At 37.6% G+C, this 12,510-nt stretch overlaps 1 protein-coding gene across 7 annotated transcripts in view; it reads right to left on the bottom strand.

Moving 5' to 3' along the window:
* The window catches only part of AKAP7 (A-kinase anchoring protein 7), a 258,608-nt gene that overhangs the window by 116,432 nt on the left and 129,666 nt on the right, over nt 1–12,510 (bottom strand). For 2 of the 7 annotated variants that reach the window (XM_060190450.1, XM_060190448.1), the window contains one exon: nt 204–1,102. The exons of 2 other annotated variants lie outside the window; for them this stretch is intronic. In XM_060190450.1, the coding sequence (XP_060046433.1) occupies nt 900–1,102 (203 nt within the window). In that variant the 3' untranslated portion in view covers nt 204–899. Of the gene's footprint in view, nt 1–203; nt 1,961–12,510 lie in introns of those variants that run through there. 3 more of the 7 variants (XM_007533764.3, XM_060190449.1, XR_009549585.1) reach the window with 2 other exon arrangements.

A 12,510-nucleotide genomic window follows, 5' to 3' on the forward strand; every position in this document is an offset into this window, starting at 1 on the left:
ACCAGACCTTCTACCTTCTGCAACCCACAATGACCCTGGGTCCATGCTCCCAGAGGGATAGAGAATGGGAAAGCTATCAGGGGAGGGGGTGGGATATGGAGATTGGGTGATGGGAATTATGTGGAGTTGTACCCCTCCTACCCTATGGTTTTGTTAATTAATCCTTTCTTAAATAAAAAAGAAAAAAATGCCATTGCCAATAATTATCATGTGGGAATACATTTTTCAAGAATTGTCTTTAAAAATGAATCAGTGCAAACAAATTCAGACTATAAAGAATATGGTAAGTCTGGAGCAAATTTTCAGAAAAGTAGAAAATAAAAATCTCACACATTTGTTAATTAAGAAATGAAAACAAAAAACTACATTTTGATCACTAAAAATAAAACATATGGGTATTATAAAACATTCTTAGCCAGTGATTACAATAGTTACATTTACAAAGGTTCATTCAAGTACTAGTATTCAATAAACATTCAAATTTCCATTAAAAGTAACATTAGGTATAGACACAACTAGACAGTGCTTCTTTTAATTTAATAACAGAAGTAACAGTCAGTAGCAAGTAACTGTTGAAATACTATATTTTTGTCTGATTTTCCAAACTATATATTCTATTTGTGGGAACCTGAGGAACATCCCACAACAGCTGACTGAGATGTCCTTTCTGCAAAATAATTCTTAGTATTACTGAAACAAACATTCTAGAATACAAGTTTAGCCTAAAAAATAACAGAGCAGAATCAGTTTTCTTGGAGAAAGAAATTATTCATTCCTTATCAAATGTTGGTTTGCTGTTGTACAAATATAATGAGAATACCCCTTGGTCATTACCAAAGAGCTATTTAATAAACTCAAAAGATTTTATAAATTATGGTACCATGATAATCATGTAGAACTCATGTCAAAATCTTGCTGGAATAAACACTGTTTTCTTGATTATAGTTAATGGGTCTTCCTTCAAACAGTTCCCTCCTAATTTTAGCCTGAGTTTCAGGCTCTAATAAAAGTTTTCTTATTTGTTTCACTTTGTACTTCAAACCCATTCTTTCTTGATGTAAAGCTTCATTAATTAAGTCCTGGATTCCAAGAGGTTTCTTGCCTACAGAAAAAAAATTATATATTTTACATATAAAGGCTAATGAAAAACATTACATAGGGTATATTGACTTATCAAAAAGGGACTAAAAAAATCTTTAAAATGTTGTCCACACTTTATAGAAAAGGCTGCATTTCACCAAAAAAATATATAACTGATATAAATCAAACTTACTGTAAATAAAGAGCACAGCATAACCATAGCATACACTGGACAAACATGAAGCATTTATAGACTTGTGTAGATAATAATTTCAACAGTGATTATTTTGAACTTAGCACTTGATAACTGTGTTTTGGCCTCAGACAAAATAGTAAAATGCCCTGCTAAACAATATAAATGGCAGTATTCCATCTATGGCAAGGACCCATCTGTGGATTTTGATCTGAGTTCAGGAAGCATAACCCAAAGTCTCCTGTGCCCTAGTCAAGACTAAAGGCAAATGAAACTTGAGTCATTCTGCTATCATAGATTAGTTTCCTCTGTGAGCTTCTGAACTCTACTTCTCTTCTGCTGTGTTTTTTCCAAAATGCAAACACTCCCATCATGAAAGTAACAGGCAATCTCCACAGATTAAAACAGTACATTGTAAGTTAGTTCCTTGTCTCAGCAGAGGAGAGCAGGGATGCTTCTTATGGATCAGTGGAGGCCTGCCCAAGTTCAGGTTTCATTTCCTGATGTTATTTTCAGTGCCATTCCTATCAGCCTCTTCGGTTTTCACAGAGTTCCCATCCCCTGGCTTGTTTTTGTTCTGTGTTTCTTCCAGATACTGCTGGACAGCTTTGAGCACAGCATTCTCCACCAGCCTTTTACTGAGCCTTACTAGTTCAGCATCATCAGGCTCACTTCCATTCTTATCACCTACATTCCACAATAAAGAAGAGAGGTCACTAAGAATATACTGTCACAGAAACTTGGCATGCAGGGGCCAATTAGTTCAGTTTTTTAAAAAACTGTCCTTTACTCTGGCTGGTTGGATCAATAAATCTATATGTACTGGCTAGACTTTTTGACTGGTATTTTTTAGACACAGGAGACTGCCTATTCCTGACATTTTTTCCAATTAAAAAAAATTAGTTGATTGGCCTGAGTCTAAAAATACTCTACCCATGTATGGTATTTTCTATTCTTACATGCAATGGTTAATTTTCCTAAATAATCTGTTGAGATCTAGTTTAACTTTGTTAATAATCTCAAATGACAATTACTACTTTTGAAGTCCCTGGGCCTACCCAGAGCTTTGGACATGTTTCACCAAATCTATATCTACTACTCCTTCTTCACTACCTAATGTCATCAGGTAATCAGGGTATACATATCAACTAACTACTTAGGATCATTAATTTTTAAATGGTTGTAGAACAGCTTATTATTAATAAACTCTCTGTACACCCATGAAGACAAGAGCAGTTACTACTCTAGAAACTGGTTTAAAATGAGCTTGTAAAGCTAATATTACTTTTAATCTCAGAGTTATCACTGCAATTTAAGAAATAGGAAAGTCTTGGGGGAGTTAGGAGTATGATAATAATTCACTCTTAACACTTCATAGCCATGTTACTCTCCCTCTAGCGCTAGTCAGTGTTTAACTATTACATTTCTAATTTCACTACAAAAGGGCTGGTTCTCATTTCTTCTCATTTCACATTTCCCACTAATTCTCTTCTCTCAAACTGTGGAGCCAGTGAAGCAGATGGTTGAGGCAAAGGTGTCAGACAGAGCACTAACACTGATTAGGCAAATATTGATAGGTCTTCAAGGGAGTGATAGATAGCAATAAAATAGTCATGGATTTCAGCACTCCACTTTCAATGATGGATAGATCAACCATACAGAAAACCAATATGGAAATATTGGGCTTAAACACATCTTAGAACAAATGGGCCAAACACCTATATAACATATTCCAACATCAGGAATCATTTATACTCTTCTCAATTATATATAAAACATTCTATAGAAGAGACCATATGCTAAGTCACAAAACAAGTTTCAAATTTTAAAAGATTAGAATCATACAAGTTTCTATTTTGGCCACACTAGAATGAACTCAGACATTAATAATAGTAGGAAAATTGAAATATATAGAAATTAAATACCACATTCCTGAACAATCAGTAGGTCATGGGTTGGATTAAAAATGCTTGAGGTGAGGCCAGGTGGTGGCACACCTGGTTGAGCACACATGTTACAATATGCAAGGTCCCAGGTTCAAGCCCCTGGTCCCCACTTGCAGGGGGAAAGCTTCATGAGTGGTGAAGCAGGTCTGCAGCTGTCTCTCTGTCTCTTTCCTTCTCTATCTTCCCCTTCCCTCTCAATTTCTGGCTTTCTCTATCCAACAAATAAAGACAATAAGATAAAAAAAATTTAAATAAAAATATTTTGAGGTCTGGGGAAATAGCATATGGATATACAAAAGATTTTCATGACCGAGGCTTTAAGGTCCCAGGTACCACACTATATGCCAGAGTGGAGTAGTGTCCTGGTAAAAATAAATAAATAAAGATGAAAATATACCAATATAGCAGAACTTATGAGATGCAGCAAAAAAAAAAAAAAAGTGCCAAAAGTGAAAGACTTGTTCATTGAAAATTATGAGTCGCTCTTCAAGGCAATAGAGATACAAAGAAATGGAAAGATATTTCATGCTCGAGTATAGGAAGAATTAACATCACCAAACTGACCACCGAGCTATAACAATGGACTGTGAGCTTACCCTGATGGGGACTCAGATGTTATACAGGCTCCTGTGTTACATATAAATATATATGGGCATTCAAAATTGGAAAATGCTTATGGATACATTTAACAAAAATAGGAGGCAGATGGTGGCATACTTGACTGAGTACTCACATTAAAGTATGCAAGGACCCAGGTTCAAGCCCCTGGTCCCCACCTGCAGGGGGAAAGTTTCACAAGTGGAAAGCAGGGCTGCAGGTATCTCTCTGTTTCTCTCCCTCTCTATTCTCCCCTCCCCTCTAAATTTCTCTCTGTCTCTATTACAATAATAAATAAAAATATTTTAAGCAATAAAAAATAAAGTAAATTGGGAGTCGGGCTGTAGCGCAGCGGGTTAAGCGCAGGTGGCGCAAAGCACAAGGACCGGCGTAAGGATCCCGGTTCGAACCCCAGCTCCCCACCTGCAGGGGAGTCGCTTCACAGGCGGTGAAGCAGGTCTGCAGGTGTCTATCTTTCTCTCCTCCTCTCTGTCTTCCCCTCCTCTCTCCATTTCTCTCTGTCCTATCCAACAACGACAACAACAATAATAACTACAACAATAAAACAACAAGGGCAACAAAAGGAAATAAATATTTTAAAAAAATAAATTAATTAAGTAAATTTAACAAAACAAGCAAAAGATCTATATTCTGAGAATGATAAGACATGGATCAAACAAATTGAAGACATAAAAATCTATATAAGGGAGTCGGGCTATAGCGCAGCGGGTTAAGCGCAGGTGGCGCAAAGCACAAGGACCGGCATAAGGATCCCGGTTCGAACCCCGGCTCCCCACCTGCAGGGGAGTCGCTTCACAGGCGGTGAAGCAGGTCTGCGGGTGTCTGTCTTTCTCTCCCCCTCTCTGTCTTCCCCTCCTCTCTCCATTTCTCTCTGTCCTATCCAACAACGACAACAACAATAATAACTACAACAATAAAACAACAAGGGCAACAAAAGGGAATAAATAAATAAAATAAATATTAAAAAAAATTAAAAAAAAATCTATATAAAACCTCTTAAACTTCAATGTGTCAGAAGATTATTAAAAGTGAAGTTTTTTACTAATGTCACATATTTGAATAAGATTATATTAGTAGAAATGAATGAGTATATACTCAAATATTAAAAAGGTTTTCCTTCACAGTCATATACAATAGAAATGACACTTCCGTACAAACTACTGTACTTATTGTCGAATGTAAAACGTTAATCCCCCTAATAAAGAGATCTTAAAAATTAAAAAAAAAGAAATGACACTTCCAAATGTGGTATCCAGAACTATCTGTAGAATGGCTTTTAGAGCACCTTTCAAATCATCATAGGGCCAGTGAAACAATGCATTTTGTTCAAGCCCAGCCCCCATTGCACTGAAGAAAGCCTCAGTGCTATGGTCTCTTTCACTGTCTCTCTTTTTTTTTTAATATTTATTTATTTTCCCTTTTGCTGCCCTTTTTTATATTGTTGTTGTAGTTATTATTGTTATTTATGTCCTCATTGTTAGATAGGACAGAGAAAAATGGAGAGAGAAGGGGAAGACAGAGAGGGGGAGAGAAAGATAGACACCTGCCAACCTGCTTCACCGCCTGTGAAGCGATTCCCCTGCAGGTGGGGAGCCGGGGACAAGAACCAGGATCACTATGCTGGTCCTTGTGCTTTGTGCCACATGTGCTTAACCTGCTGTGCTACCCCCAGACTCCCTCTTTCACTGTCTCTTGACCTCATTGCCTCTCTGTCTCAATTTTGAAAGAAAAAGAAAAAAAAATTTTCCCAACACCATTTGCTAAAGAGACTCTCCATTTTATAGTTTAGCCCCTTGTCAAAAATCAGATCTCCATAGATATGGGGACTTACTTCTGGGCTCTCATTCTATTCCACTGGTCAATGTGTCCATTTTTATTCCACTACCAGGAAGTTTTTATTACAATGGCCATCTAATATAGTTCAAGATCTGGTAGTATGATGTCTCCAGTTCTGTTCTTTTTGCTCAAGATTGTTTTGGTGATTCTGATTATTTTCTGGTTTCAGATAAACTTTTGTTGCTTTTGTTCTATTGTCTTTTAAAAAAATTAGTGGGACCTTGATAGGGAATGTACTAGATTTGTGTGAGGCAAACATGATAACCACTACACTACAGAAACCTGTCGGGAATGTACTAGATTTGTATACGACGCTAGGTAGAGTATTCATTTTGATGATGTTAATTCTTCCAATCATTGTACTGAAGCATTACAGAGAATAAAATTGAACCACTGCAGTTTGCCACACACAAAAGTAAACTCCAAATGGATACTAGACCAGAAACTATCAAATATTAACAAAACCTTGTTCTATCCAAGTTTCATAGAAATCCTCAGTTACAAGGAAGACTGAAACAAAAATAAATTATTGAGACCATTTCAAATTAAAAAGCTTCTGCAAAGAAAAATAAACCACCAAGTAAAAGTCTCCTTACAGAATAGGAGACAATATTTATACTCCATACATCAGACAAAAGGCTAATAATCAAAATATATAAACAGCTCACCAAATTCAGCAACAAAAAAAAAACAAATGACTCCATACAAAAATGGGGAGAGGATATGAACAGAATATTCACCAAAGAAGAGATCCAAAAGGCCAATAGACATATAAAATATGCTCCAAGTCATTGGTTGTCAGAGAAATGCAAATAAAGATAATAATGAAATACTACTTTACCCCTAATCAACACAATGAGTACCACCTCAGCATGCTTCACTTCAGACTGTGTCCATAGACTTCAGGTGTGGAATGACAACCCTTCAGCTTCATTACTCAGGTGAGACCTTTTCTTTCTCAGAGGATTTTCTAATTTCATTCCTGGTGGTTCACTTTCTAACAAAGTCCCAAAACCTAGATATAGACTAGGTCCCATGAGATAGAGCAAATGTTCACACGTATCCATAAACTAGGGCAAAATACATACCTAAAAGCAAAAGTACACAATAGTCTGCAGTGAGTACCCTCCAACACTTCATCTGCACTATTCCAGACCTTAGGTCCATGATTGGTCAACAATTTGTTTGGCTTTGTATGTTAACTCTCTTTTCAGCCACCAGGTTCCAGATGCCAGCATGATGCCGACTAGACTTTCCTGGACAGACGACCCCACCAATGTGTCTTGGAGCTCCACTTCCCCAGAGCCCCACCCTACTAGGGAAAGAGAGAGGTAGGCTGGGAGTATGGATTGGCCAGTCAATGCCCATGTTCAGTGGGCAAGCAATTACAGAAGTCAGACCTTCCACCTTCTGCATCCCACAATGACCTTGGGTCCATACTCCCAGAGGGATAAAGAATAGGAAAGTTACCAGGGGAGGGGCTGGGACACAGAGATCTGGTGGTGGGAATTGTGTGGAGTTGTACCTCTCTAATCCTATGGTTTTGTTAAGTTAATGTCTCCTTTTTTAAATAAATTTTTTAAAAAATGCTGAGAGGTGTGGGAGCAAAGGAACCCTCCTGCACTGCTGCTAGGAATGTTAATTGGTCCAACCCCTGTGGAGAGCAGTTCGGAGAACTCTCAGAAAGCTAGAAGTGGACCTGCCCTATGACCCTGTAATTCCTCTCCTGGGGATATATTCTAAGGAACCACACATACCCATCTAAAAAGATCTCTGTATACCTATGTTCATAGCAGCACAGTTTTTAATAGCCATAACCTGGAAGCAACCCAGATGTCCAACCAACAACAGATGATTGGCTGAGAAAGGTGTTGTCTATATACACAAGGGAATACTGTTCAACTATTAAGAATGATGAATTCACCTTCTTCACCTCATCTTGGATGGAGCTTGAAGGAATCATATTAAGTGAGACAAGTCAGAAAGAGAAGGAAGAGTATGGGATGATCTCACTCATAGAAGCTGAGAACAGAAGGGACACAAAGCAGAACTTGGACTGGGTTTGGTGTATTGCACCAAAGTAAAACATTGGGGGTGGAGGGATGGTGAGGTGGCTTTCAGGTCCTGGTGCACAATGGTGGAGGAGGACATAGAAAACTGAAAAGTTTTATACATGTACCAACAATTATATTTACTGTTGAATAAACCATTAATCCTCCCCAGTAAAAAGAAATAAACACATTGCAAGTGATTATGTACATTCACCCTACTTGTGCACTACATCTAGGGCAGAGATTGCATGCCTGGAGGCTGTTCCTGATTTTATCTTAAAGACCTCATTACGATAATGTCATTTGTCAAATTGACAGAGTTGTACTTTTTCAATCTAATTGTAACTTAATCTTGAAAGTACTTTTCAGGTCTAATAATCAGTGCTTCTGATTCTTCTCAGTCTATAGTAAATATCCTTGTTATTTCAAATATTAAGAGGTTGAAAACACAAAAATTATTCCCCAAAACTAATTTTCCCTTTTGACAATCTTACTTCTGTTCATGCTTTTACTATCATCCAAGTCAAGCATGTTGAAAACAAGATTGTTCTCATCTTTGACTCCTTTTTCTTCAAGTCACATAAACAGTAAACTTTATCAATGTAGCCTTCCTAATTTCTCCTTTCAGAATAACCAGTGATGGGGGCCAGGCAATGGTGTACTGGCTTAAATGCATATAATACAAAATAACCAGTGAAATTATTAACCTTTGTTTGCTTGTGTCTTTTTTAGAAACACAGAGTGAAAGAGACCACAGCACCAAAGAAAGCTTCCTTCAGTGTAGTGAGGGGCCAGGTTCAAACCTGGGATATATACATACAAGGCAAAGCAGTGAAGTCAAGGGAAGTTATTTTTCCAGCCCTTAACTTGTGTTTTAAGCCTTTCCAAGATTTGCCATTCCAGTCTGACCACCATCCATTGCCACATATCTACTATCAACTTTCAACTTTTTTACTGTTTTTTACTGAGGAAGAGGAAGTGGGACAGAGGGAGGGAGACAGACAGAGACAGAGAGAAGAAAAAAGAGGGGTAGAAAGGCCAGAGCACTGCTCAGCTCTACTTGATAGTAGTGGGGGGGGGTTGACCCTGTGGCCTCTGAGCCTTAGGTATGAAAGTCTGGTGTACTATCCTTGTACTATTTCACTGGCCCAGTAACTTTCAGCTTCTAAGGTTCCAATATACCATTCAATTTCTCCTGTGCATGAATTAAATTCCCACCTACATCTTGACTAACCCACATAGGAATCATGGGTTTTCATAGAATTCCAATGATTCTAACTGTGTATAACATGCAGTCCTCTGTTCATTTATTCTATATATGTTCAATAATGACCTACTATGTACCTAGCACTTTCCTTAGAGTTATAATAAAGAAAAAAAAGCAGTCACACTGGTTCTTCTTTGTTAATACCTTTATAAGCTATGTGCATGATTGATGAATTTGTTTATTCAGTAACTACTGACTCACTATGTGCTCTGCCAAAAAAGCCTCAAATACAGAAACCATTTTCTAGGCTTCTTGGTTATCTCCTACTCTCCTAATATATAGCACAGTTTATTAAGCACAATAAGAGCTCGTAAAAATTCATCAGCCAAGTGAATTATTGATTAAAGTCTTTGAAGGCAGTAGCAACACATGTTTTAATATTACAATCTTCCTATAAGGATAAATACAAATATAAAATTTATAGCAAGAGTGCAGATAAGTCTAGAATAAACCAAGTAGTATGAAAAATCTCCAGTCTTGGTGCATACCTGTTTGAGAGCACATATTAACCATGTACAAGAACCTAGGTTTAAACTCTCAGTCCCCACCTGCTTCATAAGCAGTAAAGCAGTGCTACAAGTGTGTCTCTTTTTCTCTCTCCCTCTGTATCTCCCTCTTCCCTCTCAATTTCTCTCTATCCTATCAATTAAAGGAGGAGGAAACAAAGAATAAAAAGAAAGGTTGCTGGAAGTGGTGGGTTTGATGGATAGGCAACAATCCTAGTGATAACCCTGTTTGGGGGAAAAAAATCTCCAACCTTTTTGTTGGAGGAACCTGTTCAGTATGATAAATTATTCTGTCAATGGATTACCTGCATGTAATAACTAATGAGTCAACAAAAAAGAAGTTGATAAATAAAACTCCCCTATGCATCCTGTATTCCAGACTTCCCTTACGATTTCCAGGCAGCTTCCTATAATGACCAATGTTAATCCAGGGAAGAGTCTAATAGAAAACTTATCCTCCAAGACTACAATATAAGAAATGTGTGTCTTCATTCTAGTGAGACATTCCAGAAGACTTTTTTTTTTAAATTCTTACTGGGGTTTTAATTCTTCTTAAAGTTTTAGTTTCTTTTTTTATTACTGATTTAATGTTGATTTATAAAGTTATAATATAACAGTGGTACGATTCCACATCATTCTCACCACCAAAGTTCTATGTCTCCATTCCCTACACTGGACCTGCAGTGGTTCCGTGAAGGTCATAGACATGGGTTGACTACTATTTCTATAACTGACTACATATATATATATATGTATATATATACATATATATATATATGTCCAGTTTTTCCCATGGTGCTACCTTCTCTTCCTAAGTCACACCTATACTTATTACTACTTCTAAGTGTCTTTCCTTTATTCTTCTTCTCTCTTTGGGTTCTAACGGAGTTGGGTTTCAGAGCCCTCTAGTCATCATCCCGTAACATTTCTCTGCCTCTGGGAGCATGGACCAAAATTTAATGAGACATTCTTCAATATTAAACACTTTTCTCCTTTGTTTTTGCCAGAGCACTGCTTTGATGACTCAAGGTGGTGCTAGGGACTGAACCTGTGCATTGCTATTATAAAAATCAGAAACAAAAACTATAAGAATCAAGCTTTTAAAATTCAACTATATGTATATACATCAGTAATAGACAACTAATAATTAAGAAAAATAAACAATTTTACAGCAGATAAAGTAAGTCAGAAGTCTACAAACTGTAGTGACTTGTTTACATGTATCTTAGAATAAGGAACATCATCAGTACTGCAAACATAGCAATGGCTACTGAGGGCTGGAGATGAGGGAAGAGGTACTGGTGATGTTCCTTGAGAGGAATAAGGCTTGAGAGCAGTAAGGGGGGAATGGAATTATCCACAATCCTGGTTGCAATGATGGAGATTTGATCTGTATGTTGATTAAAACTCATTGAACTATACATAAATAGAGTAGATTTTACTGCATGTAGATTATATTATAAAATAAACCCTGGGACTCTCAGGGTGGAAATAAACATATTGGTGAGTTTCATCAGAATATATTTGGATTTCCTGGTAAACAAAGAAACATCACTTTCTGAAGGTTGGTGATTATGCTGTGGACAGTAGGAACAGGATGGGGTGGGAGAGGAGACAAGGATAAATGCAATACTGCATTGCTAGTGGGCACTATATTTATAGTGGCTTGAAATCCATGAGGAGGATTTAAAGGGTCTGCATCCATGCAGAGCCTCTCAGGAACTGAATGATTTTAAGATAAGGAGCTCAGGAAAGCTGTTTAGAGCCTATAGAAGTCACAGGTTCTTGAGTCAACCTCAGGGAGATGAATACTTGACCCTTGTAGTATCATTTAAACCCACAAAACTCTAAAATGTCCCAGCTGCCATAGAGACCCTGGTGAATGGGATTAGATAACCCTGCAGGTAAGAAAAGTGATTTTGAACTCACAACAGATTTCCCACTTTCAGGAATTACTCTGAGAAGAGAAGGAGGTGTGGGATCTGTCCCCCAACCCACGCCTGGCAAACATACCTATAAATATGGAACGGTTTAGGGGAATCAGGTGTCATAACACCATATCACTTCCTCAAAACACCTCCCCAGCCACCACCACCCACCGCCACACACACACACACACACACACACACACACACCCTAACTCACATATAGAGCAGAACAAAGCAATACCTGCTGGCCAACAACTAAAACTGATAAACAGATGGGTAAAACTAGAAAAACACTGGTTTTGCAAAGTCAAAATAAGGGTGAGACACTTCATAGTGCAGATGCAAAGGAACTGTCAGAGAAAAAATTTAGAAAACATATTGTTATAAAATTTGAAGAAATAAAAAACTCTCAATTTAATATGGAGAAATGGGTTAAGACATCCATGACTTCAAAGAGTCAATTGACAGGAAAATGGAAAACTTGAAAACAGAGTTAAAGGGTGTGAAGGAAATTCTGAATACATTCCAGTCTCAAATAGTAACTCAATGCAGTAGACACACCCATATAAAAGAAGTAGAAGGCAAACTGGCCATACTCTTTGATTTCAAAGTATAAGGAGAAAAAAAGTTTAGGAAAAATGAGGCAAGTGATGTAGAGCTTGAAGGCCACATTAGAAAAACAAGTATCAGAATTATAGGGATCTCAGAAGGAGAGGAGAAAAAGAAGGGAGCAGAAAGGCCGTGAAATGCCAAAGCACTTCTTGGAGAAAAAGGAAAAATATGGAGGTATCACACTCCTCAACTTTAGTTTATAATACAAAGCAGTACTAATCAAAATAGCATGGTGGAACACCTACCTGATTGATCACATACATAAGGAGTTCAAACCCCCGAGTTCAAACCCCCAGCCCTTACCTGCAAGAGGAAAGCTTTGCAAGTGGTGAAGCACTTGCGGATGTCTCTCTCCTTCTCTCCATCTCCCCTTCTCTCTAGATTCCTGGCTGTCGCTACCCAATAAATAAAGATTTAAAAATTTTTTCAAAAAAAAAAAAAAAACAGCGTGGTACTGGAATAAACATGGACAC

This window comes from Erinaceus europaeus, chromosome 4 (assembly GCF_950295315.1).
Source record: "Erinaceus europaeus chromosome 4, mEriEur2.1, whole genome shotgun sequence".
NCBI classification, from domain to species: Eukaryota; Metazoa; Chordata; class Mammalia; order Eulipotyphla; family Erinaceidae; genus Erinaceus; species Erinaceus europaeus.